Source organism: Nicotiana tabacum, chromosome 10 (genome assembly GCF_000715075.1).
Source record: "Nicotiana tabacum cultivar K326 chromosome 10, ASM71507v2, whole genome shotgun sequence".
In the NCBI taxonomy this organism is placed as follows: Eukaryota; Viridiplantae; Streptophyta; class Magnoliopsida; order Solanales; family Solanaceae; genus Nicotiana; species Nicotiana tabacum.
In genome coordinates, this window is record NC_134089.1 from 83,188,455 (window position 1) to 83,215,604 (window position 27,150).

Sequence of the window (27,150 nt, forward strand, 5' to 3'; positions counted from 1 at the left end):
TTACAGTAAACTTATGTTTTTTTAATGTAAATATCAAATGTACATAAGTATTTTCCTGGAAAAAAAAAGTGAACATGACGTGTCTGTGATTGGAGTTGCAATTATTAAGGTATTACATTACATATTCCTAGTATCCTTCTATTATTGTTGATATATACTTACTATTTTGGAAAACTTTAGTTAAATTCGGTAAAGATTCTTTGTCAAATAATCTTTTTGTTGTTTCTTCAGCCCAAAAGAGTACAAGTACAGTACACAAAAGTAGAAAGAAAAAAGAAAGAATTAAGAATAGAACATGACTCGTGTCAAAAGGAATGATCTTCAAATCCCTTTTTGGAAAATTTTACCAAATGATATAATGCATAATCCAAGCTGCACTTTGTATATATTTCCCATAGAATAGACAAAGAGTGATCTGTGAAAAGGCAGAAGAAGCTTTGACCAACTCTCTCCCACACCTACACCATTCCTCCGTTGAACAATTACCATTAAAATACATAAACAAAAAGCAAAGCTTTCTCCCAACTTTCTATTCTTTCAATTTTCAGGGGAATTGAAATAACCTTTTGTTGAATCTTTTCTCTATCAGAAGCTGACCCTTTGCTTCCATTTTAGTGCATTGACCTCACCTTTTTGGGATTAGGTTTTCTCGTTGAATGGTTTAAATGAGGAATCTTGATTTTTAGTTGTGGATGACCGGGAATCATGGATCAGTCGGTCTTGGTGATCTGGGTTTTTCTACGCTTAACTGGGCTGCTTTTGAACTTGTCACAGGTTGCCGGTAACGCTGAAGGTTTGTTCCTTTTTGAAGATTTTGGTGAATATGTGTGGAGTTAAAAAGATGTTTAACTTTCAGGCTCAAATTTGGTTTTGTTAGCTTAATTGAGTTGACTGTTCAATTGGGATTCCTCTTTACATAAAAAGTTGAACTGCAGCTTGTTGATATTATTCTATGAAGGATTTAAGTTATATTTAAGCAGGTTGCTACTAGCTTTTCCAGGTTACCCATTGAGGCTTATTATAGATGTTACCCGTAGTTGGTTTCTAAGTAATTTATTGCACTGTCAGTGTATACATATAAAACATTTATGGATTCGCCATGCTCTTGCATGAGACAATTTTAGCACCAAATATTTGGTTTGGTTATGAACTATATGGACCCCAAAAAATGTCCGGGGGGTGGGGGGGGGGAAGGGGACGTTGAGGGGGAGAGAGAGGAGGCATTTTGCTGTAAATAATACAACAAAATTTCTAGTTTTAATGTGTGATGAGGTGATCATTGATGTATAATCTTTTATGTAAGACAGGTGATGCTTTGTATGCTCAGAAGACCAATTTGGGTGATCCTAATAGTGTTCTACAGAGTTGGGATCCAACACTTGTTAATCCTTGTACTTGGTTCCATGTGACATGCAACAATGAAAATAATGTTACTAGAGTGTAAGCTACACAAAATCTTTTTTTTTTTTGATCCCTTTATGTTATGAACTTCATTTGTGAATTTTGGCTGCATTTTTTTACACAGTGATCTTGGAAATGCAAATCTAACAGGTCAACTGGTACCACAGCTTGGCCAACTCCAGAAATTGCAGTACTTGTAAGTTAAATATTCGTTGGATCAATATGTCTCATGGATGTTACAGTTTGTTCTTTGACTTGTTCCGTAACTGCTTTTTGGCGACTCATTTAGTTTTCTTTGTAATCATGTAATCAGTATTCATGACATAAATGTACAATGAGCTTTGTATATATTTGCTTGTGCAGAAGAAAAATTCTAGTGTTTGATTACCTAGGAAAGTTTTATGTTACTAAATTTATTATTGTCCTAAATAAGTAAATGTTAGAACAACCCCCAAAGGGTGGCCTAGCGGTCAAGGTGTCGGAGTAACAACACAAGGTTTGAATCCTTGCAGACGAGACACTAGGCGAATTCACTCCATCTACCTAAGAGTTGGTGGCCAAAGTTACCCAATACTTATGCTGGTGGGAGATAGCATGTATTTAGTAAATTAGTCGAGGCCCAAGCTAGCTGACTCGAACAATATCTCTATTGGAAAAACTGAATCATTGTATATTGCTGGTCTTGGGGAGTAATAAGTTTATTGAAAGATAATATAGGAGTTTTGTATCAATAAGTTTTTAATATTCCCAAACAATTGTGAAAAATGTCAATCTTTGTATGTAATTGGGCCTCGGGAAGTAACGTGTATTCAAAGATAATTAACTTGCTATTTGAGGTCCTTGAAATATGAAAATTGTTAGGGTTATTCTCTTCTTCACTCAATGTTAAGTACATGGGGCCATTACAATAACAACAACAACAACAACCCAGTATAATCCCACTTAGTGGGGTCTGGGGAGGGTAGTGTGTACGCAGACCTTACCCCTGTCCTGGGGTAGAGAGGCTGTTTCCAAATAGACCCCCGGCATTCTTCCCTCCAAGAACGTCCCACCTTGCTCTTGGGGAGACTCGAACTCACAAACTCTTGCTTACATGGGACCATTACATTGTAAAGAAATTAAATCCCAACATTCCTTATTTTCTATTCTTCGTTGAAGAATTGTGAGGTGGAGAGTAGCATTTTTCTGGCACTTTATAGTGGGAATGAATGCTGACGCTCCCTTTTTCTTTTTGTCAATTTGGCGGGGGCATGAAAAACATTGCATCTTGCTTGTGTAGCTTCTTGACGTACTGAAAATGTAATGCTCCACCAAGTTGATAGTTTGAATCATCCACACCTAATTTAAAATATCCATATTTAATTTATCTGGGAGGTACCAATGCATTTCTGGTCCATGTACATGGATATTCTTTGGATCCCAAAGATGCCTTTTTGACCGTTTATCAGACAAAAAAAGCCAATTTTACTGGTGACTCTGCTTCTAGTCCCAGTTTACCTGATTGTTTTTAAAAAGTTATTTTTTGTATTCAAGAATTAAAATTACTACAAAATAAAATTGCTTGATATTTTCAAAAGACTACTCCACTTTATGACATTAACACCTTATTCTTTTATACTATTGTCTAGCTGAATCTTATTTAACAAGATGGTCAAATTCCTTTTTAGGAAGTGAACTGGCCAAAGAGGCTATATTGAACTTGGAGGAAGTGACTTTATTTGACAGGAGATATTCCTTCTCTTTATCCTGTTTGATTTATGCAACATTAGGCTTTGGTTTTGATGATGTTAATAATTGCCAATTTACCTCATTCTCATGCAGAAATGAACCATTTATGCATTATGATTTTCTAAGGGTACATTTGCTAAAATAAGTCATGCTCTAATACCTTATATAATGACATTAACAGATATTTGATCTGCTCATTCTGCTACCCAACCATTCCTATGGGATGGGAACTCTGATAAAAAAAAAGACTCGTTTGGTCAATTGGAAAGTGGTGATTGGAGATTAAAAGGGTGGGTTGGGGGGGGGGGGTTGAGAAACTTGAAGTTACATAATAGAAGCCTGCTCTTTAAATGGTTATGGAGATACAGTAGGGGAAGTGAGGAAATCTGGCATAAGATGATAGATGCTTTATATGGGGAAAATAGGTGGATGGTGGGATGAATTTCTCCAGACTAGTAATGGTGCAGAAATTGAATTCTGGTTGGATAGTTGAGATGGAGAGGAGAGCTTTAGAAGCAGATTTCCAGACCTATATAGTTGTGCTTTGAATAAAGAGGGCTTTATTGCAGATATCAATGCAGATTCAGGCTGGAATGTCACCTTCAGAAGGAATTTGAAAGATTGGGAACTGGAAAGTTTCTGTCACCTACTTCAGCAACCGAACCCGTGCTCAATAAACCAGAACAAAGCAGACAGACTAGCTTGGTTCAACAGCAAGGATAATGTATTTTTAGTCAGAAGTTATTAAAAGTTGTTATAATATGTTAATGCAACAGAGTGGTCAAGGAGATCCTAATATGCCTTGGAAAATGATACGGAGAAACAAGGCACCTACGAAAGCTGCATGTTTTGGGTGGATAGCAACTAGGACTGCATGCTTAACTCAGAGCAATTTACAAAAGAGAGGTTTTCCCCTATGTAGTAGATGCTATCTTGGCAACAAAGAACAAGAAACAGTTGAGCACTTGTTCTTACATTGCAGAGTTTCAAGACATCGTTGGGAGGTTTTCTTTAACATCATTGGCATATATTTGGTAATACCACAGAACATCAAGAGCCTATTGGAGATCTGACAATCTCAGAGAATAGCAAGAGCTGTAAAACAAATCTGCAGGACTATTCCAATGTGCATAATGTGAACTATATGGCAGGAAAGGAACAAAGCATGTTTTGAGGGGAAGAGGTTGCAGCTATCTAGAGTCGAGAACAAATGTATCAAGAATTTGTATTTTTGGTGTCATAGCAGTAGTCAGATAGAATGGATCAGTATCTGTATTTCTTGTATTTCGTAGGGGGGAATATGTAGCATGAATGGTGCAGGAGCTGCAGCTGTGCTTTGTACTTTTTATGTACCATCTCGGTACCATTTTAAAGAAAAAACTTTATTTGTATATATAAAAAAAACGGCTAGGTGTTATGTACTATTGCTTGATTCCTTGTCTGCCAAATTGTGATATTGTGTGCTAAAATCACGATACTCTCTGTTTGGGTGGGAAACTTCCAATCCAAAGCTCATAGTTATACCTATTGCTTTTAGTAGCATCGTTCTCTTTTTCATGTCTACCTGAAAGTATAACCTGTGGAAGCAATTTTACCCTTCAAATGTGTAACATACCTATGCACAGCTAAGTTGACACATCTCATCTTAAGCTGCACGGTCTGCAATTCTCAGAACAAATTGCTATGCTATTTTCTCTTTTTTAATTTCAGGGAGCTTTATAGTAATAACATAAGCGGAAGAATTCCAAATGAACTGGGAAACTTGACAGAGTTGGTTAGCTTGGATCTTTACCTGAACAACTTAAATGGTCCAATCCCTGACACACTGGGCAAGCTTCAGAAACTACGCTTCCTGTACGAGTTAGACCTTCTTTTTCCTTTCACGTTCTCTCTCTCCTTTTTCCTTTTGTTTCTTCTTTTGGTTTGGTTATTTTGGTTTTATTTTCTTTTTTTAATGTTTCAAATCTTTAGCCTATTTTTATGAGTAGTAGTTCAATTAGAAATGAGTACCTTCTATATTAATGTGTGCAAATGGGGTTGTAGTTTCTAATTCTCTATAGCAAAGCTGTATGATAAGGGAGAATTCTGTAACTTTTCCGATATTTATGTTTACATTGATGTGTGGAAGTGTTCTGTACAAAAGAATTTGATTTGTGGAAGCAATGAAAATTGCTACTGCTGTCAGCCAAATAAACCTTTTTAGTTTGAGAGTTCAACGGGGAATATATCTGTATGATTCATTCTGTCTTTGCTCTGTATTAGAGAGTTGGTTGACATACTTGGCAAACTTTGTTCTTGTTTTCCAAGTATTTATTGGTTGCGGAGTGAAGACCAGGTAATTGGACTGGTCAATAAATTTTGGTTAGTGGTCTATATAGACTCATAGCCGTGCAGCTTAACTGAAAAAGACAATTCTGAGATAAACAAAAAAGCCTTTGGACTTAGATGATTGCTAAATACTGTATGTATGAATGTGATTCTCAACCTGCAAACAATGTCAGCAAGTTTTTTCTTGCATATTGGACTTAATCTTGTAAGATCATCTAATTCTATATGTATTTGTCTTCATTAGTCAATGTTTTTACTCTCTACATGTAGCACATGTACTGAGTATGTCACGACCCATTTTCTGAACAAGCCGAGACCGACACTCGATCACTAAACATGACCGAGTGAACCATCTCTGTTTATCAAATCTATTATAACACCAAACTTTATATGCAACAAGGCAATACTCTAACCAAATACTTTTGATTAACTCAGATATTTCAATAAATCAACTCCAAAACTTTATTCGTAGTAACTACTGAATTACTGCTAAGTTATTACCAAAAACATCTGAATCTCAACCCAACGACTATGTCTATGAAGCCTCTACTGATAAACTGGCGCACTGCTCAGGACATGAGATTTCCTGGTCAGTTCTCTAAGTAACAAAGAAATAACTAAATAAAGATGACTCTAAGGAACACTCCACGAACAAAAGCGGAGCTCACCAATAGCACTGGAGAAGAAGGAAGTCCTAACTCGTAGCCTGCTCGCCTGCAAATTCGGTTCCTACGTTGTACCGCAGACCAACGTAGGTTCCCAAAAGAAAACGTCAGTACCATCCATTGTACTCAGTGAGTTTCAACAACAGGGGGCGAAACTTTAATAACATATACATTATGAGTAAAGGTTCTAAATGCATGTAAAGAATAGAGCTTATAAGAATAATTCTAATTAATTGCATAATAGCAGTTTATGAATATTCTAAAGGAAATTCTTTTCTTTTTCTTTCTAAAAAAAAATACTTCACTTTGTACTTTGGGAGTTCCAACTATCCTGACTTAATTCTATCTCAGTCACCGTGTGATCGGCACGGGTTCGATCCCAACCTGATCGAATAGGCCCAATCCACGAGGTGCCACTCGCTTCATGGTTCTCAGCGCTCATGTATCATACCTTAGCATGGCTAAGTAATTTCTCAGCAACGAGGCCCTCGGCTCGTGTGCTCCCTACTTTGGCACAAGTAGTTTCAGGAAGTCAATGCCTTGGTCAGAACCCTAGGCCTGGACGATGACCCCTTCTCAGAATAAAGGATACTCCCAAAATCTTTTCTTTCTAAAACTTCTTCTTGTGATTTTTCAAGTCTAAATCTTTTATACATACTCATACTGGTTCCTTAAATGTAAGGCATGACATAAGAATAAAATAAACATTCAAAAGTATTTATAAAGGTTTTTGATCCTTCATGAATTTTCAACATGAAAATGGCATATAAGAATAACATAAAAATCTGAAATTTATGCACATATATCCAAATAATCATCTAAACTTTAGCTAGAAAATAATTCTAAGCTAATAGGTACTTACTACTCCAATTAAGTATATATTAACTCTTTTATGCAATTCATCAAACACCTTGTGTGCGTGCTTTTGTGAGTTAAACCACTTTAGTAAAGAGTTATATCAACTCACCTCAAAACTCCTTGAGCCAATACGTAGAGCCCACTCCAATTTATACCCATCAAACAATTGATTCTACAACAACCAGTGCATTTTAATTAATTTTAAAGTACTACACTTAAATATGAAATTTATTGTTGATATAGAGAAAGAAGTGAATTAACTATTCAATTCTTACCCACTACTACTGTAGGGTAATTGACAATAGGGAATTTATATACCTAAGTTCAAGAATTTGTAATTTGTAAAGAACCCTAGATTTTTTTTTTTGTTGCTGCCTGCGTGCCTTGCGTTCGCTGCTGAACAGAACAACGTTTTGATTCTTTTTCCCGTATAAGAATTGCGTGAATGAATAAAAGTTTAAATCTTCTATTTTTTTTCGTATAAGAGTCCTCAGCCTTCAGGCTTTTTAAATCTTGACTTGATTAAGGCTTTTTAAGCCTTTTGTCTTATGCCTTTTGAAAAGGCAGATACGTTTTTTTTTTGTATAAGGCTTTAAGCCTTTGTTTGCAATAGCCACTTTATGGGCTTTAGGTTAATCCCTTTTTTTTTAAAAACTTAACTAATAATTAATGATACCCACTTTTAATAATTAATAATATTAAAACTATTATATTTTTTCTAATTGTATATCCACTTATATATATATATATATATAGGCAAGATAAAAATAATTAAAAAATAGTAATAATCTAGTTCTATAGTTAGCGTGTCTCGAAACTTTTATAAGTTTGAGGAGTGCTACAATCTTCCCTCCTTAAAAACATTCGTCCTCGAATGTTGCTATTGCCTTATTCTTAAGTTAACAATCATCCCTTAGGTCCTTGAACCTCTTAAGTTTTCTTAGCACTACTCATTCTTCCAAGGGACTCAAAATTTTGGCTCCCCCTAAATTTTCAAAAATTTCGGCAGAGTTTCCCTTGTGAATTGGACTATCCAAAAAAAATAATCCCTGTCACAAATACCACAACCACATCAACAACAACCAAATATACCATAACAGGCCATTCATAGGCACCATACGCAGCTCATAAATTAATTACTCACACTCCGGCAAGGAGGTACCACAACAACTATCGAGAATCTAAAGCACAACACTTTAGCAAAAGTAAATCACTTTAATGAATTAATTATACTCTGGCATAAACTAAATAACTACAACAACTAAATATAATCTAGGAAGGACATAAACACTTGCTAACTTGTATTTAATAAATGAAATATAAATGTCAAGCCAAACCTAGGTTCACATACCTTGTTACTCAAATAAATAAGGATACTTCTTCCTCATATCTTCCTCGACCTCCCACGTAGCTTCTTTTGAATGATGATTACTCCACAAAATTTTTACCGATGCTATATCTTTTGTTCTCAACTTTCTTACCTGTCTATCGAGAATTTCTATAGGTACCTCTTCATAAGTCAAGCCTTCATTAATTTCTATGGTATCGGAAGGTATTATATGCGACACATCATGAATGTACTTTCCAAGCATAGACACATGAAAGACAGGATGAAGAGAGGACAACTCAACGGGTAGCGCTAGCTTATAAGCCACGTTTCCTTTCTTTTCTAGAATTTAATAAGGTCCGATAAATCTAGGGCTAAGTTTCCCTTTCTTACCAAACCTCATAACTCCTTTCATTGGTGAAACTTTTAAAAACACCTTATCACCAACCATGAACTCTAACTCACGATGCCTCTTGTCAGAATAAGACTTTTGACGACTCTGAACCGCTTTAAGTCTTTCTCTAATTAGCTGAACTTTCTCCAAGGCCTCACAAACAAACTCTGGACCAATCAACGACACCTCTGCTGGTTCAAACCAACCCATTAGAGACCTACATCTCCGCCCATACAACGCTTCGTAAGGAGCCATACCAATGCTGGCCTGATAACTGTTATTGTAAGCAAATTCTATAAGCGGCAAGTGATCATCCCAATTACCTCCAAAATCTATAACACACGCACGCAACATATCTTCGAGAGTCTGAATGGTCCTTTCTGCCTGGCCATCGGTCTGTGGATGAAAAGCGGTGCTTAAATTTACCTTGGTACCTAATCTTTTCTGAAATGCCTGCCAAAAATGCGTCGTGAACTGAGGCCTCTGTCAGATATGATTGAAACTGGAGTACCATGCAATCGGACTATTTCTTTGATGTACAACTGTGCATACTGCTCTGCGAAGTCTGTCATCTTTACTGGTAGGAAATGTGCGGACTTTGTCAGTCGGTCTACAATAACCCAAATTGAATCATGTTTACGGTATGTGCGAGGTAGACCTACTACGAAATCCATATTAATCATCTCCCACTTCCACTGTGGTATCTCTATGTCTTGAGCTAGACCACCAGGCCTCTGATGCTCGGCTTTGACTTGCTGGCAATTTAAACATTTAGCCACATGATCTGCTACTTGTTTCTTCATGCCTTTCCACCAATATAACTCTTTCAAATCTAGATACATTTTGGTAGCACCTGGGTGGATAGAGTACCTCGAATTGTGAGCTTCCTCCATTATGGCCTTCCTAAGATCATCTACATCAGGCACACATAACCGATCATTCAACTTCAAAACTCTGTCACTTCCTAGAGTGAAAGCAGTGATTTCTTTGTTTCTGACTCCTTCTTTTAATTTCACTAAGTACGGATCTTCGTCTTGCTTAGCCTTAACATGCACAATAAGGGAGGACTGCGCTAAGGCATAAGCAGTTATATCTCCTTCTTTGGTCTCATTCAATCTAATTCCATCATTTGCTAGTTTTTGAATTTCTCGACCCAAAGATCGCCTTTGTACTGCAAGATGGGCCAAGACACCCATTGACTTCCTACTAAGTGCATCTGCTACTACATTAGCTTTGCCCGGGTGATAAAGGATATTGATGTCATAATCTTTCAATAGCTCAAGCCACCTCCTTTGTCTCAAATTTAGTTCTTTTTGCTTGAAAATGTACTGGAGACTTTTGTGATCTGTAAACACTTCAGAATGCTCGCCATAAAGGTAGTGTCGCCATATTTTTAATGCAAACACCACTGCTGCAAGCTCCAAGTCGTGTGTGGAGTAGTTCTTTTCATGATTTTTTAACTGCCTGGAAGCATAAGCAATAACTTTTTCATTTTGCATAAGAACACAACCAAGGCCCACTCTAGAGGCATCACAATACACTGTGAACCCACCCGAACCTGTCGGCAAGGTTAACACAGGTGCAGTGGTCAACCTTTTCTTTAACTCTTGAAAACTCTGCTCACAAGCGTCTGACCATTGGAACTTAACTGCTTTCTGAGTCAACTTAGTTAATGGAGCCGCAAGTGACGAAAACCCCTCTACAAACCTTCTATAGTAGCCAGCTAACCCCAAGAAGCTCTTGATTTCGGTTGGCGTTGTTGGCCTAGGCCAGTTCTTGACTACTTCTGTCTTCTGAGGGTCTACTTTTATTCCTTCACTAGATACCACGTGGCTAAGAATGCTACTGACTGCAACCAGAACTCACATTTTGAAAATTTGGCATAAAGCTCATTCTCCTTCAAGGTCTGCAAGGCTATTTTAAGGTGTTCTGCATGTTCTTCCTTGCTCTTAGAGTATACCAAAATATCGTCTATAAACACGATAATAAAAGTATCTAGGAATGGCTTGAAGACTGTTCATGAGGTCCATGAATGCAGCCGGAGCATTTGTCAACCCGAAGGACATTACTAGAAATTCATAGTGCCCGTAGCGAGTCCTAAAGGCTGTTTTAGATATATCTTCTTCTCTGATTCTCAACTGATGGTACCCCGACCTCAAGTCTATTTTTGAAAAGTACTTTGCACCCTGAAGTTGATCAAATAAATCATCAATTCTTGGCAGTGGGTATTTGTTCTTAATGGTAACTTTATTCAACTGCCGATAGTCGACACACATTCTGAGAGACCCATCTTTCTTCTTGACAAACAGGACCGGGGCACCCCACGGTGAAACACTCGGTCTGATGAAACCCTTGTTAAGAAGGTCTTTCAACTGTTCTCTCTGCTCATTAAGTTCTGCTGGAGCCATCCTATAAGGAGGTATGGATATGGGTTGAGTGCCTGGCATGAGATCAATGCCGAAGTCTATGATTCTTTCGGGAGGAAGTCCGGGAAGGTCATCTGGGAAAACTTCTGGAAATTCTCGAACAACTGGTACTGACTGAAGAGCTGGTGGTTCTGATTCTGGATTAATAATGTGAGCCAAATAGGCGAGACACCCCTTACCGATCATTCGTTGTGCCTTAAGGTAAGAAATAAACTTACCTACAAGTGATGTTGAACTACCCTTCCACTCTAAGACTTCTTCATTTGGAAATTGGAACCTGACTATCTTGGCATGACAATCTAACATGGCATAGCAGGAAGACAACCAATCCATACCCATTATCACATCAATATCCACCATTTCTAACTCTATGAGATCGGCTTTGGTGTTGCGACCTTGGACTGAAACTATACAACCTCTATAGACTCTGGTTACTTTCACTGACTCGCTAACTGGAGTAGATACGAGGAACGACTCACTAAGTTGTTCAGATTCTAGTCCGAGGTTAATTGCAAAGTATAGAGTCACATATGAAAACGTTGAACCTGGATCCATTATGGCATAAGCATTATGTGAGCAGACTAAAAGTATACCAGTAATAACTTTTGCAGTTGCTTCTGCACTCTGACGATCAAGTGTAGCAAACAAACGGGGTTGTCCCCCTCCCTGAGTAACTCGGTCTGCACCTCTACCTGTTCCATGCCCGGTCTGATTATGAAAATCCCGAGCCTGAGGGGGTGCAACTGCAGTAGCTGAGGAACTAGAAGGACGAGTTGATCCACCACTGAAATTACGTCGCAACTTTGGGCAGTTGGCCTTTATATGACCAATGTCTCCATAATGGTAGCAACCATGAAACCCGAGCTTGCACTGACCTGAATGTTGCCGCTTACATGTTCCACAAAGACTTTGCTGGTGTGAGTGTTGCTCAGCATGACTCTGGCTATGTGAGGATGATGTCCTAAAATTCTGATTCTGGCGAGACTGATTTCCATAACTCTGAGTACGTTTGAAGGAAGGCCCACCTGACCGATGACTGGACTGAGCTGGTGCTAATGACTCCTTATTAGAGGAATCCCTTCCACCTCCGCTGGATGTACCATTAAACTTGCCCGTTGTCCGGGCTTTCTTGTTATGCTCTTTTTCTTCTCTCCTTAGTTGTCTGTCTTTCTCTAAGTGCTTGGCAAATCCCACAACAGAGGAGAAGGCTTCCATCCCTACTGCTGCAGCTGATGTCGTATCCTTAATGTGGTAAGCTAAACCGCCAACAAACCTGCGAATCTTTGCTTTTTCTGTCTTAACCATGTGAGGAGCATGCTTAGCTAACCTTATGAATTCCATGTAGTACTCTTGCACACTTTTATTCCCTTGCTTGAGCTGTTCGAACTCTGTAGCCTTAGCTTCCCTATCCTCTTCTGGGATAAAGTTAGCCATGAAGGCCTCTTCAAATTCTTCCCAAGTAGGCGGACCATCATCTTCATCTCTTTCCTTTTCCCACATCTCAAACCAAGCGCCGGCCACATCTCTAAGCTGGTAAGCAGCTAGCTCCACAGCTTCATCATCAAATGCTTTCATCACTCGGAGGGCTTTCTTGACACCCTCCAGCCACAACATAGGATCTTCATCAACTATAGAACCATAGAACACTGGAGGACTCAACTTTAAAAATTCATTCACTCTTGAGGACTCAGAATTGCTCTCTCTATTTGATTGAGGTGGAATCTCATCTCTACTCTCATTCTGGTTGGCCATAAAGGCTTTAAACATCTCCATAGCACTGTTGATAGCATTAAACATCTGACCCACCTCGGGAGATATAGTTGCATGAGCTGGGGTTGCTGTTGGGGGCGGTACTGGATCCTGAGGTACTGAATCATCATGCTCCACCCCTTCTTCTCGTTCAACCCGGGGTATTTGGACTCCCTTTGTGGATTTTCCCCTCCTTTTCTGGGTCGAAGCCTTCTTAGTTCTACCTTGAGCCACAATAGTAGCGATAGTTTCTTGAGCAGCATCCTGAGTATCGGTGTCAGAGTTGCGAGTACGAGCCATTTCTGCGAGTTTTGAAGAAACGAATAAATTAGATAATTTCTTAGAGGTAGACTCTATTGCACGATCTAAAGTATGAAAAAAGAGACTTTTCCTAAATGCTTGTAGCCTCATGTTTATAAGTATGGCGCACTTCATACACATAAACAAGACTCTACTAACACAACTTCATAGACCCCTAGGACTCCATAAACCTGACTCTGATACCAAGTTTGTCACGACCCATTTTCTGAACAAGCCGAGACCGGCACTCGATCACTAAACATGACCTAGCGAACCATCTCTGCTTATCAAATCTATTATAACACCAAACTTTATATGCAACAAGGCAATACTCTAACCAAATACTTTTGATTAACTCAGATATTTCAATAAATCAACTCCAAAACTTTATTCGTAGTAACTACTGAATTACTGCTAAGTTATTATCAAAAACATCTGAATCTCAACCCAACGACTACGTCTATGAAGCCTCTACTGATAAACTGACGCACTGCTCGGGACATGAGATTTCCTGGCCAGTTCTCTAAGTAACAAAGAAATAACTAAATAAAGATGACTCTAAGGAACACTCCACGAACAAAAGCGGAGCTCACCAATAGCACTGGAGAAGAAGGAAGTCCTAACTCGTAGCCTGCTCGCCTGCAAATTCGGTTCCTACGTTGTACCGCAGACCAACATAGGTTCCCAAAAGAGAACGTCAGTACCATCCATTGTACTCAGTGAGTTTCAACAACAGGGGGCGAAACTTTAATAACATATACATTATGAGTAAATGTTCTAAATGCATGTAAAGAATAGAGCTTATAAGAATAATTCTAATTAATTGCATAATAGCAGTTTATGAATATTCTAAAGGAAATTCTTTTCTTTTTATTTCTAAAAAAAAAATACTTCACTTTGTACTTTGGGAGTTCCAACTATCCTGACTTAATTCTATCTCAGTCACCGTGTGATCGGCACGGGTTCGATCCCAACCTGATCGAATAGGCCCAATCCACGAGGTGCAACTCGCTTCATGGTTCTCAGCGCTCATGTATCATACCTTAGCATGACTAAGTAATTTCTCAGCAACGAGGCCCTCGGCTCGTGTGCTCCCTACTTTGGCACAAGTAGTTTCAGGAAGTCAATGCCTTGGTCAGGACCCTAGGCCTGGACGATGACCCCTTCTCAAAATAAAGGATACTCCCAAAAATGTTTTCTTTCTAAAACTTCTTCTTGTGATTTTTCAAGTCTAAATCATTTATACATACTCATACTGGTATCATTAAATGTAAGGCATGACATAAGAATGAAATAAACATTCAAAAGTATTTATAAAGGTTCTTGATCCTTCATGAATTTTCAACATGAAAATGACATATAAGAATAACATAAAAATCTGAAATTTATGCACATATATCCAAATAATCATCTAAACTTTAGCTAGAAAATAATTCTAAGCTAATAGGTACTTACTACTCCAATTAAGTATATATTAACTCTTTTATGCAATTCATCAAACACCTTGTGTGCGTGCTTTTGTGAGTTAAACCACTTTAGTAAAGAGTTATATCAACTCACCTCAAAACTCCTTGAGCCAATACGTAGAGCCCACTCCAATTTATACCCATCAAACAATTAATTCTACAACAACCAGTGCATTTTAATTAATTTTAAAGTACTACACTTAAATATGAAATTTATTGTTTATATAGAGAAAAAAGTGAATTAACTATTCAATTCTTACCTACTACTACTGTAGGATAATTGACAATAGGGAATTTATATACCTAAGTTCAAGAATTCGTAATTTGTAAAGAATCCTAGAATTTTTTTTTTGTTGCTGCCTGCGTGCCTTGCATTCGCTGCTGAACAGAACAACGTTTTGATTCTTTTTCCCGTATAAGAATTGCGTGAATGAATAAAAGTTTAAATCTTCTGTTTTTTTTTTCGTATAAGAGTCCTCAGCCTTCAGGCTTTTTAAATCTTGACTTGATTAAGGCTTTTTAAGCCTTTTGTCTTATGCCTTTTGAAAAGGCAGATACGTTTTTTTTTTTTTTTTTTTTTTTTTTTGTATAAGGCTTTAAGCCTTTGTTTACAATAACTACTTTATGGGCTTTAGGTTAATCCCTTTTTTTTTTAAAACTTAACTAATAATTAATGATATCCACTTTTAATAATTAATAATATTAAAACTATTATATTTTTTTCTAATTGTATATCCACTTATATATATATATCACTATAGGCAAGATAAAAATAATAAAAAAATAGTAATAATCTAGTTCTATAGTTAGCGTGTCTCGAAACTTTTATAAGTTTGAGGAGTGTTACAGAGTAATGAGCTCTATTCGCTTTGACAACCTTCTTTGCCGAGGGCCTATCGGAAACAACCTCTCTATCTTTGTATGGTAGGGGTAAGGTCTGCGTACACACTAGCCTCCCCGGACCCCATTTATGGGATTACACTGGGTTCATTGTTGTTGTTGTTTACTTGCCCATGATCGACCTTCTTTTTTCTTATCCTTTTTTTCTTTTCTGAATTGAAGGAGGCTGAATAATAACAGTTTGAGTGGACGTATTCCCATGTCTCTAACCACCATTGTTGCACTTCAAGTACTGTAAGTATAAAGTTGTTCCCTTATTTATCAAGTACTGTCTGTTGTCTGTGTTGGTCTACTTCTTTTGGGTAACTAATTTTCATTTCCTTGCAATGCAGTGATCTCTCAAGCAATCATTTGACAGGACCAGTTCCAGTCAATGGTTCCTTTACGCTTTTTACTCCTATAAGGTGTGTCAGAAGCACAAGTTTGTTGTTACTTTCTGTTCCTGAAGTAACAAAATTGAATATCTAACTATAGAGTACCTATATTTCAGTTTTGCTAATAACCAATTGGAAGTTCCTCCAGCTTCTCCGCCTCCTCCTCTTCCTCCTACACCCTCATCTTCTTCTTCAGGTTTGTTGAGATTATTTGTGTTTATACTGTTATGAAACTGTGCTACCTCTCCTTTTTCCCTTTTCCAATTTAGTTTTTGTGAAAAGAATCCTTTAGATTATTCACGAGAAGGGGAGCAGGCTATGGGAAGAAAGGAAAGGCCTGTTGCCTGGGGAAGAGAACAAACAGGATTCCCTTATGAAAGCATTTACAAATAAAAGTTATTATTACTTAAGGCACTAATAAATATTGTTAGCTTTTTTAGATCAGTTGTACAGGTGTTGGAGTCTTGTTGTAATCTAGCACGCATGACTTCCAAACTAAACTTTTCAACTCTGCATCTTTTTTTCTTTTTTCGGAAATTAGATTTACTGTAAACTCTGAAGTGTGAGTGGTAGTGTATCAAAAGTACCTTATATTATTTAGAATTGCTTGTACATTTAAATTCAGGTCGTACAAATAAAAGTTAAATCAGCTTATGTATTGGAAACTCGATCATCTTTTCAGTGGGCAACAGTGCAACTGGAGCCATCGCTGGAGGAGTTGCTGCAGGCGCTGCTCTTCTATTTGCAGCTCCTGCAATTTTTCTTGTTTGGTGGCGTCGGAGGAAACCACAAGATCACTTCTTTGATGTTCCTGGTTCGGACACTCAAACTGAAATTTGAGTTAATTGTACTTTCCACTTGATGTGTTCTTACTCAGTTATTATAACTGCTTTTTTGCAGCTGAAGAGGATCCAGAAGTTCATCTAGGACAACTCAAGAGGTTTTCCTTGCGTGAACTACAAGTTGCATCAGATAATTTTAGCAACAGAAATATACTTGGTAGAGGTGGATTTGGTAAGGTTTATAAGGGCCGGTTAGCTGATGGCTCTTTAGTTGCAGTGAAAAGACTAAAAGAGGAACGTACTCAAGGTGGGGAGTTGCAGTTTCAGACAGAAGTAGAAATGATCAGCATGGCTGTACACCGAAATCTACTGCGTTTAAGGGGCTTTTGCATGACTCCCACTGAGCGCGTGCTTGTTTATCCATACATGGAGAACGGAAGTGTTGCATCACGTTTAAGAGGTATCTCTTGTTTTTTAAATTTTCCTGCACTTGTCTCTAGCTTTTGCTCACTTTTAGTCAGGCGCCTTGATATCTTACTGAATATAAAAGATTTGAGTTGCTGATTAAGATGTAATTTTATGATCACATTTGTAAGTCAACCAAACAATTAGATGTCTTAAAAAAGAGAATAAATTTTATTATTGTATGAAGCTGGAGATAATGATGCCTTATAACTTGGAATGGGAGCCTTGGAGCAACGGTAAAGTTGTCTCCGTGTGACCTATAGGTCACGGGTTCGAGCGGTGGAAGAAACCACTAATGCTCGCAGCAAGGTAGGTTATCCACATCACATCTCTTGGGGTACGGCCCTTCCCTGACCCTGCATGAACGCGAGATGCCTTGTGCATGATTAAACACAGTAAAAGCCAATAGCTACTCAAAATGATAAGCCTGTGGTCTTTAATTTCTCTTTCATAAATTTGTAACAGATTTGAAGAAGTTACTGCAGAAGTGGAAGCCAATAGCTATTTGATATGTTAGTGGTTGAGTCTTTTATGACTTCTCATGATGGACATGTATATTTAACAAGTCTGTTAGAAACCAAAGAAGTTCTATATTTCATATCTAGAAGAGGAGATTACAAGGCCTATTTATAATACTAATTCACCTAATCTATTAGTTGTCATACACCTAATTACACCTACCATACAACTCATATACATGTGCTAGCTATGATGTAGTACATGTGTATACATGTGCTACACAACTTGTATTACACCTACTATACAACTCATATACATGTGCTAGCTATGATGTAGTACATGTGTATACATGTGCTAGACAACTTGTAAACACTCCCCCTCAAGTTGGAGCATATATATTGATCATGCCCAACTTGTTACAGATATATTCAACTCGAGCTCCATTCAAAGCTTTTGTGAAAATGTCTCCCAATTGATCTCCAGTTCTAACATGACCTGTAGAGATGAGCTTTTGTTGAATCTTTTCACGAACAAAGTGACAATCTATTTCAATGTGCTTAGTCATTTCGTGAAATACAGGATTAGAGGAGATATGAAGAGCAGCTTGATTAACACACCACAACTTTGCTGGCATTGTAGTTTGGAAGCCAACTTCACTTAATAGTTTATGTACCCATACAACCTCACACACAGATTGTGCCATAGCTCTGTATTCTGCTTCCGCACTAGATCGAGATACGACATTTTGTTTCTTACTCTTCCACGAAATCAAGTTTCCACCAACAAAAACGCAATATCCTGTCGTGGATCTCCTATCGGCTTTTGACCCTGCCCAATCTGCATCTGTGAAACACTCAATGTTAGTGTGTTCATTATTCTTATATACTAGACCCCGTCCTGGAGATCCCTTTAGATAACAAAGAATCTGCTCCAGAGCCGCCCAATGCCTGACTGTTGGGGAAGACATAAACTGACTCACAATGCTGACAGAGTATGCGATATCGGGACGAGTTACTGTAAGATAGTTCAGTTTCCCAACCAATCTCCTATATTTCTCTGGATCTTCGAATATCTCACCGTCTTCTTTCACGAGTTGTGTGTTAGGAGCCATTGGCATGCTGCATGGTTTAGATCCCAACTTTCAAGTTTCAGCTAACAAGTAAAGAGTATATTTCCTTTGGGACAAGAAGATGCCTTTCTTGCTCCGTGTAACTTCAACTCCCAAAAAATACTTTAGTTGCCCTAAATCTTTCGTCTGAAATTGAGTGTGAAGGAAAGACTTTAGAGTTGAAATTCCTGTAATATCACTTCCAGTAATAACGATGTCATCAACATATACTACCAATAAAAGAATACCATCATCAGACTTTTTATAAAACACCGTATGATCGCAATTGCTTTTCTTCATCCCATATTCTAGAACAGCCTCACTAAATCTGCCAAACCAAGCACGGGGACTCTGTTTCAGCCCATAAAGAGATTTTCGAAGACGACATACCTTTCCACACTCCCCCTGAGCAACAAACCCAGGTGGTTGCTCCATATATACTTCTTCCTGAAGATCTCCATGTAGAAAAGCATTCTTTATATTAAGTTGATGCAGAGGCCAATCATAAGTAGCTTCCATGGAAATGAATAATCGAACAGAAGCTAACTTGGCGACCGGGGAAAAAGTATCCAAATAGTCGACTCCATAGGTCTGTGCATACCCTTTTGCAACAAGACGTGCCTTAAGGCGAGCTATTGTCCAATCGGAGTTAAACTTAACAGCAAATACCCACTTGCACCCAATAGCCTTTTTGTTAGTGGGCAGATCGGCCAACTCCCAAGTACCATTCTCATCTAAAGCCATCATCTCTTCTATCATTGCATCATGCCAACCTGGGTGGGACAATGCTTCACGAACAGTTTTAGGTATCCTAGCAGAATCTAATGATGCAATAAACGAGCTAGAAGAAGTAGACAAATGGTCATAAGACACAAAAGAAGAAATAAGATAAGTACATTGTCGTGTACCTTTGCGAATGGCAATAGGAAGATCCAAACTAGGATCTGAAACACAGGAGGTTGGATCTACCGACGAAGCAAAAGTAGGTAAAGGATCGGGTTCTGAGGTTTGTTGTCGCCTGGTATACACACGAAGAACAGGTGGCTGCTCGGATGGTCGATCGAGGGAAACGGGTGACTGAGGAAGAGGTGTTGGAGAACTAACTGGATGTGTGACAGTGTAGACCAAAGTATCATCTTCTTCCTCAGGACTGTTATAAACATATGAAGAAAAGAACGGATAATTTTCATGGAATGTGACATCGGCAGACACTAAGTACCTTTTGAGATCTGGAGAATAACACCGATAACCTTTCTGAAGACGTGAGTACCCTAAGAACACACACTTAAGGGCCTTTGGATCTAATTTAGTTACCTGTGGACGAACATCACGAACAAAACAAGTACAACCAAATATTTTGGGTTCAATAGGAAATAATGGCTTAGAGAAAAAAAGAATGTTGTAAGGAATATTACCATGAAGTACAGAAGATGGCGTACGATTTATTAAAAAACAAGCTGTAGAGACGGCATCAGCCCAAAAACATTTTGGCACTTTCATTTGAAAGAGGAGTGCTCGGCCTACTTCTAAGAAGATGTCTATTTTTTCGTTCCGCAACCCCATTTTGAGTAGGGGTGTCAACACAAGAAGATTGATGTAGAATACCATTTGTAGCCATATAATCTTTAAACAAATCCGAAAAATATTCTTTTGCATTGTCACTCCTTAAATTACGAACGGAAACATTAAAATGAGTTTTTATTTCAGCACAAAAAGCACAAAAAATTGAAAACAACTCCGAACGATTTTTCATTAAATATAACCAAGTAACACGAGAATGATCATCCACAAAGGTAACAAAATATCTAAAACCAGTTTTAGAGATAATAGGACATGGACCCCAAACATCGGTGTGAACTAACTCAAAAGGTAAGTCGACCCATTTATTGACTCTAGAAACTTTAGGAAGGCGATGGTGTTTAGCAAACTGACATGACTCACAATCTAAAGAGGAAATACTCTGAAACTGAGGATATAACTTCTTCAAACTAGACAAGGATGAATGACCCAATCGACAGTGTACATCAAAGGGAGACAACACAGTTGAACAAGAAATGGATTTCGGCACCTGTGATTCAAGAACATAGAGACCCCCAGACTCAGAACCTTTACCAATAATCTGCTTCGTCGTAAGATCCTGAAAAAGACAATAATTGGGAAAAAATGAGACACAACAATTTAGAGTACGAGTAAGTTTACTGACAGATATTAGATTGAAAGAAAAATCAGACAAGTTTAAGACGGAACTAAGGGAAAGAGAAGATGTTGGGTTAACAGTGCCAGACCCTAAAACATATGAGGTAGACCCATCGGCTAAAGTAACTGTGGAACATTGGGTATGTGACTGAAAAGTGGAAAAGAGTTTAGAGTTACCTGTCATATGATCTGTGGCACCAGAATCAATGACCCATTTGGATGACGAAGAGAGGAGACACTTAGTGGTTTTACCTGACTCGGGGATAGTATTGATAGGAGGAGATGATGACTGAGATGGTGAAATAGTCTCGGAAGTGGCGATGTTGGCATACTGAGATCTTTTGTTCTTATTCTGAAGCTTCACACAATAACGTATGGTATGACCGAGCTCATGACAATAAAAACATTCAACTTCCCCTTGCTTTAGGTCTCGACTATCGCTACTCCGATTGCGATTACTATGACTCCTATTCTTTTGGACGCGGCTAAGCAGAGCACCACTATCGATCGTGGCTGTCGGACCTGGATGAGACTTTTCAGTACGCAACACTCTTGTAAAGGCCTCTTTCAAGGAAGAGATAGCAGTCCCAGATAAAATCTGCGATTTGGCCCCTTCAAATTCGGGAGAAAGACCAGAAAGGAAACTCATGACCGCCAGTTGTTCACGCTGAGCCTGTTGTACCTTCACATCTGGACTAAACGGTAATATAACATTAAGCTCATCATACACCTTCTTAAACTCTGAGAAGTAAGTGGTGAGAGAGCGATCTTGCATAGATGGATGGTAAAATGCCTGGCACACATCATACATGCGAGACAAATTTCCTTTGCCAGAGTACAAAAAATCTAAATAATCCATTAGATCCTTCACATAATCACAATGAGAAACTAGATCATTTACCTCACTGTGCATCGAATTCTTGATTTGGAGAAACAATTTTGCATCCTCCTTTAACCAGACTGATTTAGTCTCATCCTTGGGTGGATCATCAACCAAGTGGTTCTCTTTGTCGATGCTCCGCAAATAAAGACGGATCGTCTTACTCCAATCCATGTAATTGGGAACCATGAACTTATTCTCCGTAATTTTGGACATAACCGGAATGACATCAACGGTAGGTTTCGTTTCAGTCATCTTGCACCCGAATAATAGCATAATCAAATAGTCAAGAACAGTGCAGTGAAATTTGAACAGTGCAGTGAACAGTGAACAGTAATATTTGAACAGTGAACAGTGAACAGTACAGTGAACAGTGCCGGAACAGTGATCTTGGAAAATGAAAGTTGTCAGGAAAAACAAATTCTGACAGTACCACTTTGGTCGGAATAGTGAGTAGAAAAATCTGTAAAGAAGCGGCCGGAAATAGTGAAATAGAATCAAAGCAAAAAAAAATTCCCAACAACAAACTGATGAAAAAACTTCAATGCTCTGATACCATGTTAGAAACCAAAGAAGTTCTATATTTCATATCTAGAAGAGAAGATTACAAGGCCTATTTATAATACTAATTCACCTAATCTATTAGTTGTCATACACCTAATTACACCTACTATACAACTCATATACATGTGCTAGCTATGATGTAGTACATGTGTATACATGTGCTACACAACTTGTATTACACCTACTATACAACTCATATACATGTGCTAGCTATGATGTAGTACATGTGTATACATGTGCTAGACAACTTGTATGTCAACACTCCCCCTCAAGTTGGAGCATATATATTGATCATGCCATGATTCTATCAACCAATTTCACAAGAGGTGCTATCCTTGATATCTTACTGAATATCAAAGATTTGAGTTGCTGATTAAGATGTAATTTTATGATCAAATTTGTAAGTCAACCAAACAATTAGATGTCTTAAAAAAGAGAATAAATTTTATTATTGTATGAAGCTGGAGATAATGATGCCTTATAACTTGGAATGGGAGCCTTGGAGCAACGGTAAAGTTGTCTCCGTGTGATCTATAGGTCACGGGTTCGAGCAGTGGAAGAAACCACTAATGCTCGCAGCAGGGTAGGTTGTCCACATCACATCTCTTGGGGTGCGGCCCTTCCCCTGACCCTGCATGAACGTGAGATGCCTTGTGCATTGGGCTGCCCTTTTTTAAAGTTTTATTGACCTGAAAAGATCAGTTTTTCTTCTTAAAACTTATTCAAGCTTAAAACAGGAACCTGTTTCCAGTTCGCGTAATAGCTTGAATTTATTCTCATGGATGATTTACATTCTTGTAGAGCGGCCTGAATCGGAGCCCCCACTTGACTGGCCAAAAAGGAAGCGTATTGCACTTGGGTCGGCAAGAGGCCTTGCTTACTTGCATGATCATTGTGATCCTAAGATTATTCATCGTGATGTCAAAGCCGCAAATATCTTATTGGATGAGGAGTTTGAAGCAGTTGTTGGGGATTTTGGGTTAGCTAAACTCATGGACTACAAGGATACTCACGTTACCACTGCTGTACGTGGTACAATTGGGCATATTGCCCCTGAATATTTATCCACTGGTAAATCTTCTGAGAAAACGGATGTGTTTGGCTATGGGGTTATGCTTCTAGAGCTCATAACTGGCCAAAGGGCTTTTGATCTTGCTCGACTTGCGAATGATGATGATGTCATGTTGCTTGATTGGGTAAGCATTTATACTGTCCTATATGCTTTAGTTGTTTTGCTTGATCGGCATTTTGGATTTGTTCTGAAAATCTCAAGCCAACTGTCTCTTCTCTTTTATAAGTCAAAGTTTGATATCGTTTTGTACTGTAGTGTTAGTTGTTCAGCACTGCTGGGCTCCCTTCAAGAACTACATCATTGCTTATTAATTGTTGCGGTTTTATATTGTGCAAGTAACCTTTGTATTGCAATACACTGTAACTTCATTTTAGTTTTAGATGTTTCAAATGAAAACCTATTATTGCTAAAATCACACGAGCATGTAGATTATGATTAGAGAGGATTACTTTCATCATCTTATACTTGCAGGTGCTTCAACAGTTCAGACTGTCAAATCATTCCCTCATGTTGTCACTAGTGTAGAAATTTGCACCTCCATTTGATTTGTACGGAGCTTAATTAGTTAGTTTGCACATCCTAGTAATATATCAATTTTTGCCCGTGGGAGCACACTTTTCACTTCTGAGTGCTATCTGAAGATTAGAAGAAAAATATAACTTCCTTCATTTTCATTCAAATACAGCAAACTACCTCCGCAACTGCCAAATTAATGGCACTTGAATTATGTTGTTTTACTGGCTTTTATAGTCAAAGCTTTCACTCGTGAAGTTACATGCACGGCCGAAATTGGCTTATAACAGCATTCCACTGGATATTCAGGTGAAGGGACTCCTGAAGGACAAGAAATATGAAACATTAGTTGATGTAGATCTCCAAGGTAATTACAATGAAGAAGAGGTGGAGCAGCTTATTCAGGTAGCTCTACTCTGCACGCAGAGTACGCCTACAGAACGTCCAAAGATGTCGGATGTTGTTAGAATGCTTGAAGGCGATGGCCTTGCTGAGAGGTGGGAGGAATGGCAAAAGGAGGAGATGTTCAGGCAAGATTACAACAATGTCCACCAGCCCCATACTGATTGGATAATAGCCGACTCCACTTCAAATATCCGACCAGATGAATTGTCGGGGCCAAGATGATCTTTAAGTTATACTGCCATCAGCACATATAGGACTGACTCTTTTGAGGGAAAATCCTCTTTGTATCTGTAGTTGGTAATTGTCATCTTTGTGCATAACATTTTCCTTCTTTTCCATTTTTTGTTTCTTTCAGTCAGTTATATTGTATTCGATTACGTCAAAATGTCTATAGGTGATTGGGTCATTACAGGTCTGAATATGAAAGTTAGCCGGAATGGCGTTTGTTAAAAGAATAAACACGTGTAAACTTCAAGCTTTCACAATTTCTTTCATGTTCACCGGCAGTTTGTTGACTCTTGTTTTGAGAAGTTATGGCTGATTTTGTAGTATAATATGCCGACGAGCAATGCTCCTCTGGCAAAGTATAAGTTCTGAATCTCCTGCACAATACTCATACAACACCGTGGTCCATGGCTCATCATAATTCATGCATCGGTGTTTTTCTCATCCAAAATGTTAAAAGGGCCATTAAGAATACCTGTTAATCGGGTCTGCTGACCCGCTTTGGCCCGGGTCAGCATGTTACTGTAGCATATTGGTGTGGGCTGGGCCGGGGGAGGGGGCGGGTTTCAGACGAACACATTTTGAATATCAATGCAACGAAACCCGCTAAGCCTGCTAAACCGTTAACGGGCTGCAGCCTGGTTCAGCTCGGTATTACAGGATTTTTTTTTTTTTAATTTTGTGGATCGTTGCCAACGGTCAAATTCAGAAATGACCATTGGGCAACGGCCAGATTTTGTACAAATGGCCATTTCGGCCTCCCCCATTAAAAAAATAGCCCTCCCACCCCTAATAATTGAAAAATTACAATTTTAACCTTTTAAAAACTATAAATAGCCCCCCTTCTTCTTCTTCATTTTTCCTCACAATTCTCTCTTACTACTCTAACTCTCTCTCAATTCTCTCTTGATATTATTGATTATTATTCTTAAATTCACAATTAGTTATTATTTCATATTTCATCAAATATTTAGTTTAGCCATTACAAAATTATTATTATCATATCAAGTATTCAAGTGAAGTGCAGTATCAAGTACTATCAACTATCAAGTATCGGTTTATCAATTGAAGTTTGATTTTTGATATCAAAATTAGTGCGGCATCCGGAATCCCGGTAACACTCGTTCCACGCTGTATGGCCGCCGTAAAAATAATAGCCGAAAAAATATATAAAATTTGTATATTTTTGTATATATATACATTTTGTATGTTATATACAAAAATTACATAAATTTTATATACTTTTTTCGGCTACCAAATGTAAATAATTTCGGACGCAGGCTAAAAGTGATAACACCCTATTTTTGCGCATAGTCCAGAAAGCGTCAGTATTACGTCAAAGCCCAATATATGTGAGATTGCGCGTAAATTTTCATCGTCTTGTTCAGTTTGTATGTAACCGACAAGTCTAGTTATATGGTTATTTTAGATGCACAAAAGTAGTGACCTTTTTTAAAATAAAATATGTAATACTTTAAAGTCATTGAGGACTCCACTTCATAAGGTAATTACAAACTATAAAAACAAAATGTACCGCAAGTTCGGTAGCTACTCAATCACTGCTAGGAAGTTAAAGTGACCGCAAACATAAGCTAGTGAAGTAGATTAGAGATAGAGAACAGGTAAAAAGAATTTGTAGATATTTTGTAGTCAAATTGTAGTCAAATTAGAAAAATTGTAGATAAATTGTAGACTATTTTTGCAGAAGATTTTGTAGAAGCTTTAGTCGTTTTGGATTTGTGAAAATAGAAAATAATGCATCTACAATCAGAATACAAATAGTCTACAATTTATTTACAAGATATCTACAAAATAGATACATTGAATTTTAATATCCAAATTCTCATTTCAATTGTAGCATAATTGGCATTTTCGACATAATTATAGAAGATTTGTAGAAGTTTTAGTCTTCCCAATCTACAATTCATCTACAATTTATCTACAATATATCTACAATTCTACAATTTAACTACAATTTATCTACAATTTCTGGAAATACGTCTTCTTCTTCTTCTTCTTCTTCTTCTTCTTCTTCTTCTTCTTCTTCTTCTTCTTCTTCTTCTTCTTCTTCTTCGAGTTTCAATCTAAAATTCAGTCAAAACCAAGTCTAATCTTCACCAAAACCCCTGAAAATTGAGATATAAACTCCTAAACATATTCCGAATTATTTACAACAACACCCAATCCAAGCAAATAATGATTTTTGAAAACACAAATTTGAATTCAAAGCTTTCAAGCTTTTTAATGGCTATCAATGGTGGAAAATATATGGAAGAACAGATGAAGATGAAGATGAAGAACAGAAATCTCCTTTCCGTTTGATTGCTAGAGCTTCAGTAGCTTGCGTTTTTTGAGAATTGTAGTTGAGTGAGAGAAGAGAGATCTCTTTCCGTTGAGGAAGGAGAGAATTACGCAACAATTCGAATTTAATGTTGACAGAATCACACGCAGATCTGGTGCCTTCATTTTAGCGCATTTTTTATGGCAAAATCTATCTATTTTTGGATTGGTATATAATTTGTAGTAAAAGTGTGGACTACACGGGTAAATAACAAATTATGAACA

General features: G+C 37.9%; 2 protein-coding genes and 2 long non-coding RNA genes across 4 annotated transcripts; 1 reads left to right on the top strand and 3 right to left on the bottom strand.

The window, feature by feature from the left end:
- The first annotated feature begins 236 nt into the window (after positions 1-236).
- LOC107825933 (BRASSINOSTEROID INSENSITIVE 1-associated receptor kinase 1) lies at positions 237-24,875 on the top strand. The gene is made up of 11 exons (XM_075223021.1): positions 237-793; positions 1,308-1,440; positions 1,526-1,597; positions 4,840-4,983; positions 15,705-15,776; positions 15,875-15,946; positions 16,033-16,112; positions 16,599-16,730; positions 16,817-17,158; positions 23,172-23,566; positions 24,265-24,875. Exons 1-11 carry the CDS (start codon positions 706-708, stop codon positions 24,580-24,582), a joined length of 1,848 nt encoding a protein of 615 aa, XP_075079122.1. The 5' UTR covers positions 237-705; the 3' UTR covers positions 24,583-24,875.
- Positions 5,803-7,597, bottom strand: LOC142164695 (uncharacterized). Its single transcript, XR_012695600.1, has 3 exons — positions 7,299-7,597; positions 7,090-7,152; positions 5,803-6,186 (listed from the first exon to the last, which is right to left on the bottom strand). It is a non-coding gene; the product is annotated as an uncharacterized LOC142164695 (long non-coding RNA).
- On the bottom strand, positions 13,324-15,117 carry LOC142164696 (uncharacterized). Its single transcript, XR_012695601.1, has 3 exons — positions 14,903-15,117; positions 14,737-14,799; positions 13,324-13,830 (listed from the first exon to the last, which is right to left on the bottom strand). It is a non-coding gene; the product is annotated as an uncharacterized LOC142164696 (long non-coding RNA).
- LOC142164694 (uncharacterized) lies at positions 20,760-22,657 on the bottom strand. The gene is made up of 2 exons (XM_075223022.1): positions 21,104-22,657; positions 20,760-20,867 (listed from the first exon to the last, which is right to left on the bottom strand). The coding sequence occupies exons 1-2, from the start codon at positions 22,080-22,082 to the stop codon at positions 20,839-20,841; spliced, it is 1,008 nt and encodes a 335-aa protein (XP_075079123.1). The 5' UTR covers positions 22,083-22,657; the 3' UTR covers positions 20,760-20,838.
- Positions 24,876-27,150: the final 2,275 nt, after the last annotated feature.